The sequence below is a fragment of the Ascaphus truei genome, chromosome 1 (genome assembly GCF_040206685.1).
Source record: "Ascaphus truei isolate aAscTru1 chromosome 1, aAscTru1.hap1, whole genome shotgun sequence".
NCBI classification, from domain to species: Eukaryota; Metazoa; Chordata; class Amphibia; order Anura; family Ascaphidae; genus Ascaphus; species Ascaphus truei.
The window spans coordinates 385,016,569-385,024,842 of NC_134483.1; the positions used below are offsets into that span (position 1 = coordinate 385,016,569).

The 8,274-nt window shown below is 44.8% G+C and overlaps 1 protein-coding gene across 2 annotated transcripts in view; it reads right to left on the bottom strand.

Moving 5' to 3' along the window:
- Positions 1-3,460, bottom strand: part of GALNT7 (polypeptide N-acetylgalactosaminyltransferase 7) — a 139,074-nt gene extending 135,614 nt beyond the window's left edge. Inside the window, exon 1 of one of the 2 annotated variants that reach the window (XM_075611404.1) lies at positions 2,449-3,460. In XM_075611404.1, the coding sequence (XP_075467519.1) occupies positions 2,449-2,571 (123 nt within the window). In that variant the 5' untranslated portion in view covers positions 2,572-3,460. The remainder of the gene's footprint in view (positions 1-2,448) is intronic. The other variant, XM_075611394.1, reaches the window with a different exon arrangement.
- Between the last annotated feature and the right edge of the window lie 4,814 nt (positions 3,461-8,274).

Consider the following 8,274-nt stretch of genomic DNA (forward strand, 5'->3'; position numbering starts at 1 on the left):
TTTAACACAGATTATCAGTTAATGATCTGTTTAAAACCAACAATGACATTCGGTACTGGAGTTGTCCAGAGTAGCAGGTAGGACTCCCAAGCCAATCCATGAGAGAAGTGTTCAGACAGAGCAGGAGCCGCCAAATGTGAATGCCACTGAACAGTGGGAAGACCCATTTTTAATCCTAATTCTACCTCCTTGTGTATTTCTCAATGTCCTGGTGGATTTGTAGGACACATCCTCCAAAAATAAGAATGAGCCGGCACTCCAGAGGTCTTCATACAAAAAAAAAAATTTTAATCCACACAGATCAACGTTTTGGTCAAACACACTGACCTTTGTTTGACCAAAACGTTGATCTGTGTGGATTAAAATTATTTTTTTTGTATGAAGACCTGTGGAGTGCCGGCTCATTCTTGTTTTACGAGGATGTGTCCCATAGTGTAGGTCTCCCCAGCGGGGGATGATCGTTGTGCACCCGGGGCAGTTACATAAATTCAGTGAGTGCAGCTAATTCTGTCTTCTTTCTCCTTGGGGATTTGTAGACATTTTATTCTCTCAAAATAGCTGTTACCCAAAGTTACAGCTCCTGATTAACCATTCATTTCAAACAACATACTGTATGTTGTCAGCTCTGTTTGCTTTCTTGTCTACCAACTAATACAAGGGTTAAAAAGGTAGATCCACTTCCAACTTGTAGTGCTGATAAATTAACTGCAGGGGTCACGAGCATCTTTTTAAGCCTTTGTTCTGACTTCTTGAATAAGAATTAGGGCAAAGCACAGGTGCAGTACCATTTAGCAGCATATACTTGCGTTGCAATAAAATGAAAACGAAATGTAGAACATCCTCTATGTTTTACACGTGTAACATAATTAAAAAAAAAAAAAAGTATCTAGAACAGGTTTGTACATTTTGATCTCAAGACCCATGAACGAAAACCACAATAAAAAAAGCCACAGAAAACAAAATGCTTTTGTTAGGAGCTAATTATGTGCTTGCGCTTAATGAAGAAAACAAAAGTTGAAGCAATTATAGTGGCATTAAGTAAAAAGAAGAGACAGCCGCCCCATACATAAACTCAATACACATTTTTCATTGATGCATACGTGGACCACCTTCCACAGGGATTTCAACTTTTATTTTACTGCCACTGATCATAACTCTGTGTCGTTACTCTTTGTCTAGTCTGACATTACTGGTTGCTACAGGGACATTCAGTCCAGACAGTGAAACAGGTGGAAACAGGACAAACATAGTGTTAAAAAATCTAGTTTTGTGCATGTGTAGGCCTACTGTACCAACTATAAAAAACACAGTCCGTACATTAATCTGAGTTTTATTTATTGAGTGCATGTATATATATATTTTTTTTATAATGCGCTCACATGTATACATAATTAAATTACATATACATATGTAGTGCCTGCTTCCATCTAATCTGTATTCCCGTCCCCAGCGGTTTGCACACAGAAAGGACGTTACCTTGAGTGGAGTGCCACTATATATTTTTTCTCTTTCTCCCCTCTCTCAATAAAAATACACTTTTTTTAATGTACTAATTATTTATTTTGCTTGTTTTGCATTGTAAGCAAGCTCAGCTCTACTTTTGCACCTCTCCCCACTCCATAACCTCTATTACTTCTGGGAAGTGGGCAATAAAAGGAGAGGCAGGTAACTGGAGTACAGGAGGGTCATAAAATAAATAGAAAAAAAAACCATACCAGAGCGGATGGTTATGATGTGCTGCGGCCCTCCCTTTGGACCTCATCACTCCAACCGGCTCACATTGGGCGGAGGGGTAAGCCGCGGCACAGGAATCCCATAGAACGCTCAAACGGGGAGGGGGGTTATCACTATGACAACGAGAACTGCGCCCCTTTCAGCCCCGCCCCTCCTTATGAACATAAAATAGATCCAACCGTAGGGACTATAGGGGAGACTAATTACCCAGAACCCCACGGGGCAACCAACTACAGCCAGATGACGTACCCCCTCCCTTCCGAACATACAGCGCGTATAGAGACCGTTGCATCACGTGATCGGCGCGCAATCAAAAAGGTGCTCGAGCTGTAACGGTCGCCCCGACCGTTATAACCGCCGCCGCCCCCCCTTATATGAAGCTGCGCAATGCGCCTCCGGGCTCTCACTATTATAATTACTGCAATCAATGAAACCCACACCATTCTCGGGAAGAGGGGCCTAGCAGTGGGTTGCGGGACCCTCTGTCGTGGTGAGGGGGAGAGGTGTAAACACAGATAAACATACATAGTATTGACCATATAATACAATAAAAGGCAGCGTTCACCACCAGCAGCAATTGTACGTGAGAGATGCCCAAAGCAGCGGTGTAAACACGAGAATACACGGACACAAAGGACAGGCGGAAAGCCCGCCGAGCTGGAACACACACATACACATATCAGATGTATAAGAAAATAAAGAGGGGATACTCACCCGGGCCAGCTGTGAGAGCGGCTCCGTCCCCGGGGAGGAGAGGGACGACCAGAGGATTAGCAGCCCCAGGAAAGTGGCCAGCACCAGCAGGCTGCGCAGGAGGAAGCCGGGCTTCAGCCTCATGCTGCTCCGAGGAGAGGAGGAGGAGAGCTGCACAGCACACTGACTTACTGGGAGGAGAGGCTATATACACACAGCCTTACTGCTGGGATAAACTATATACACAGTCTTACTGGCTCATGTACCGCACAATGCAGCGTTACTGAAATACACTCCTAATACACCATGTACAGTTACTGTGCTAAATGCACAAAACACTGACACTGCACACACACACACACACCACTGACACTACCCTACACAGCACGCTGTTATTGTGCTATACAGCGAACACATAGGAATATACTGTACTGATTATACAGACACACAAGTCCTTGTCATGTACTAGTCTCGTATTAAACACCTGACAGATATCCTCAATTTAACACAAACACACACTATCCCTAAAATACAGACAGCAGTGTCCTTACACCTCTCTCTCACACAGCAAGATCCTGCCCTGAACTTACATCTCTCTCCTCGATACAACACAAAGCTGCTCAGACATGATCCCTCACACGCAGTGTAATCAGATCCTCTACTACACACACACACACACCCTGATCCCATACAACACACACAGGTGTGTCTCCTCTCCCTCACACACAGGTCCCAGTGCCCGGCTCCTTCCTCCTCCTCTTCTCGGCTTCCTCCTCTCCCCGCACTGTCCCCGGCTTCTTCCTCCTCTCCAGGCACTGTCCCCGGCTCCTTCCTCCTCCTCTCCCCGCACTGTCCCCGGCTCCTTCCTCCTCCTCTCCAGGCACTGTCCCCGGCTCCTTCCTCCTCCTCTCCCCGCAGTGTCCCCGGCTCCTTCCTCCTCTCCCCGCACTGTCCCCGGCTCCTTCCTCCTCCTCTCCAGGCACTGTCCCCGGCTCCTTCCTCCTCCTCTCCAGGCACTGTCCCCGGCTCCTTCCTCCTCTCCCGTGCTGCTGCCCCCTACTTCACCCCGCCTCTCCCAGACATAAAACTTTTCTGTTGTGGTGTGTGACTGGCTGCTGTCACTGCTCCTTGACGCCTCTCACACACTTTTTTTTTTTTTTTAACCCTACTTCTTCCCCTTCCAAGTAATACACATCTCTTTTCATTTTTTTTACTTCCTCCTCATATTTTCTATCTGTTCTCTCAGATTTGCCCTCTCCTAACCCTACACAACCCCCTCTTCCTATAGCCTCTTATATTCTGTACTTGCCTGTGTTTTCTGTCTCTTCTGCACTTCCTCTACTCCCACTCGTCCTTATTTTACTCCGTATTTCCCACTTTTATATTGACTGCACCACTTCTATTCCCTTTCTTTGTCCTTCCACATTGAATGACCATCCCTACTTTTTGTATTTTCTTCTTTTACCGATCTCACTTTCTTATGTTTCCTAATGAGCACATGGTCTTTAATTTCAGATATCAATGGATATTTCTCTCTCTCTATCCTCCACAGCCAGGGAGGGCAACTCCAGTCCTCAAGGGCCATCAGCAGGTCAGGTTTTCAGGATATTTCTGCTTTTGCACAGGTGGCTCAATCAAAGACTGAGCAACCTGTGCTGAAACAGGGATATCCTGAAAACCTGACCCGTTGATAGCCACTGAGGACTGGAGTTTCCCTCCCGGCTCCACAGTATTCCCCTAATCTCTTTGATATTTTCCCCTCAGTATCAAATCAAATCAAATAAGCTTTATTGGCATGACGAAAGAATATGTCAGTATTGCCAAGGCATGAATAATATTGGGTGGGGTACAATGATTACACAGTACATGAATAACAGCGGGTAGGGTATAATGATTGCACGGTACATGAGTAACAGTTACACACAGGGATGTGGGGGTTAGTGGGCGTCTCAGCCTGTGGCAGGTACTATCCCTCTGGATTTGGATGGTTGGGCAATCAGGATGTGGAGCAGGAAGTCAACGTGTGTAGATCAACGTGGCTGCTACTAAGCACAAGGAATTTGCCACCTGTCTCTTGTTTCACACACCCCTCCCTCAGGTAAAACAGTAAATGCTGCCAGTCACCCTTTGATAACTGGGTTTCTTGCATTACTTTCCTGTGGGCAAAGAGGTGTGTTTGCTGCTAGGCTGTACAAAAGTGTATAGCATATCTCCTACAGTGGCAGCTATTTGTTTATTTTGGGACGGGGCCACCCTATGGAAAAATATTTTTAGCAGATATATCAACCTCTGAGGACCAAAGTCAGTGAGATTTGGGTATTATACATCCCAGGGATGGCGTTGTAATGGAAACTTGTATCAGTGTCAGGATTCCACTGAAGTCTGAGACTGCTGATGCTAAGAGTCAGTGAGACTCCATCTTTGAGAGGTGATGTTCGGGTTGGCTCCCACTTATTCTTTCTCTCACCCATCATTCCCACAACACCACTTAACTTTACACATCCCTTTGCATAAATTGGATATAATATGGTTGTTAAATTATCACACAGTCTCCTCATTAAACTGTATCACTATGGAGGACCACAGACCCATAGGGGGTTCCACCATATAAGCCGACTAAGCAGCTGCTTATTTATTTATAAAATGGGTTGCCGGGAAGTAATACTGTAACATGGGAGTTATCCCTGTTCAGGTAATGTGCCTCTAATACAGGTTAACTGCTGGTAGTCAATTAACAAACACCACCTGTCTGATTAGATGGCTTAGAAAAGCCTGTCTTTTGAGACAGGAAGAGAGACTCCTTAGCTCACACCTGAGCTGAACTTGGAGACACTTGTCTTGAGCCCTGCCAGAAGAAACAGCAGAGCTGCTTTCAAGACACAGGGGAAACTTCTAAACCTGAATGCTGACAAACCCTGAAGAAAAGGTAGCAACCAGGGACAGAGAAGTTTTTCCCTCCAAACCACAAGGAACAGATAAGACTTTTATTTACAAGACTTTTTATATCTGTTCATTTCATGCTATATGTTTGGGGCTGGGAGACATGCTTATCTAAGGGAGTTGTGAACCGCATAGTATTTCACTAGAAATACTCCCAAGTGAATAGAAGCTTTGTTTACCCCTTGTTTGGATGGTTTCCTGATGTTAAGGAAACAGGCGCAATAAAAGGCTTTTTTAATTTCACTATAATCAGTCTCCCTTGCATACCTCTGTGAGCGTCCGCCTACATATGGTGTCCGAAGTGGGACGAGAGGTGGTCTTTGAAGTTAGAAAGGATCGGAGATTTGTTCTGTGAAATTTTTTTTATGCTTTTTGCCTACAAACAGTCTGAGCAACTTTAAAAAAAAAAAAAAAAATCTCATGCAGCAGAGATCAGAGTTAAAGTGATACACACCACTGCACTGAAACTTACAAAACCACAGATGGACTCTTTTTCCCAATCCCAAGAAGAGAGAGAGAGAGAGACTGCTGAAACAGGTAAAACCTTATTTGCCTATCACAATAAAGTGTAATATGGTCATTGAAATAGGGGATTTGCCTTCCAGCTTAGTCAGGGTTCAAGAAGTGAGTTAGCCCTTGAAAGGGATAGTCGTTTGTTATTTTCAAATGTTTAGCTGAAGCAGTGAATACAGATGGTGACCCATGAGCGGTACTGATTCTGCAAGTAAAGGCTGCCACACCGCATAGGACTACCAGCTGTGAATGGAGTATATGCAGAAAAATGTGAAAATTGATGCAAGACTGTGCTGAAGCAGGGGAATTTTCAGTAAACAAGTGCTGAGGGTAAAATTGCCTACTAGAAAAAAAGGAATTGCTCAACTGTGTAAAAGGTATCCCAAAGTGTGAAGAGTGAATGTCATAATACCCAAAGTTGAGACTGAACTCAAACAGAAAATCACATTATTTGGCTGAAGAAGAGAGATTGCACCTAGCAAGTAAATGGTTTAAAGCAAACAGAAGTTTTTACCTAGCAACTACACATTCAGCATCCCTAATGAGAGATTATACCTAGCAAGTAAATGGTGTAAAGCAAATAGACGTTTTTACCTAGCAACTGCACATCTTGTATACCTGATAAGAGAAAATGCATGCACAGCACTGCTGATATTGTAAAACTTACCCAAGAAAAAAAAAGTCTACAGAGATGCCTGTGAGAGCTACGACCTCTACAAACAAAATATGCCCACCTGTAGGACTACCACAATTGGGGGTTCTAGCAAATACAGTGGCAACAGCTGCAATAGCGCCTCCTGAGGTCAGGAAGAAAATGACACCTGATAGCCTAAAAATGGACGACAAGATGCAGCGTTCCTGTAATGAACCCTACCCCACGGAAGAGTGGCCCTTCCAGTCCAATAAAGAGGAAGACATCTCTTACGGGGAACCCGAACCGAGTCACACCCACAAAACACCCCAAGAATGGTGGGGGTGCCTGAACTCGGCACGAACTGAAAAGACCGCTCCCTTTGATGACGAATATGATCAGCAGGAGAAAGAGCAGGAGCAGTGGATCACCGAATATTTCCGTCAGCTATTACAGTTGCAAGAAAAGCCGGGTGGATCCAGTGACGCTGCTAAAATTTCAAATGAAGATGGAAACCCCAGTATCCCTGAGGGGATGGAGTCATCCAAAACAAAAAGGCGAAAAAAGAAAAAGAAAAGCGGTTCTTCACTTACCGTGGAAGGAATAGACACGTCCGCATACTCTATGGAGGAAAAGGGGGGCCGAGTTGCCCTGCAGCCTAGAAAAAATGGAGAATTCGTCCCGCGGTTAACCGAATATCCAGAGGGCCCAAGGCAGAAGTCGTGTACCCCAAAGAAGTGTCTGTCCGGTGCCAACAGTGAGGAACCCTCAACCAACCATCCCAGGGAAGCGGAGCCGGAACCAGTGAGTGTCGATCCCTTGACAAGCCCTGAGGATGCCCTGAAAAATGCCAGACGTGACTGTGATATACTCCGTGAACAATTGAAACAAAAGAAAGATGGTTACGCGGAGCTACTGAAAAATAACGTGAAGCTACAGGAACATGTGCTCGAAATGTACTCTGCAGCCAGGACAGAATTGGACGATCTCAAGACTGAGCTAGATACTGCAAATGCTACTATTTCCGCCATGGATGAAAAGCAGAGCCAATCTGATAAAATGATGACTAAGCTGAAGCGGAAGTATGAGGAGGCACTAAAGCAGATGACAGTCTTTCAGCAAGAGGTTCGCACTCTTCGCGTAGAGCTGAATGCCTCACAACAGGAGGTCAATAATGTCCGGACAGAGGTGGATGTATCTCAGAAAGAGTTTCAGACACTCCGCAGAGCACTGGATGCCTCACATCATGAGACCAACAGCTGCCGCACAGATCTGGAAGTTTCCAGAAAGGAACTACACAGTCTCACTGAGTAGCTGGACATAGCTAAAGAAACTATTGTCAATCTTGATACAGATCTCAAAGTCTCTCAGAAGGAGCTTCAGACCCTTAACCTAGAGAAGGAAGTCTCACGCCAGGAGACTGTCATTCTCAAAGCCGATGTGCGTAAATGGAAGGAGGACTGCAAAGAGGCCCTGAATAGTACAGAGACTGAAAAAGGAGAAAATTCAAGATTAAAAAGAGAAAACTTAAAACTGAAAGAAGAAAATTTTAAGTTGACAGATGAAGTCAAGGAAAAGAATGAAAAGCTACACGAACTTAAGGAAATAAATAGACTTTTGGAAGATGAGAAGTTTGAAGCAGAGCACCGACTGCAGAACCAACTGCAAGGTCTGCGTACGCACCTCAAGAAGGCCGAGGAGAAGCAGCAAACTCTGCAGGAAGACAATCTGCAGGCTGTTAAAGAAATTCAAGTGCTGCAGGA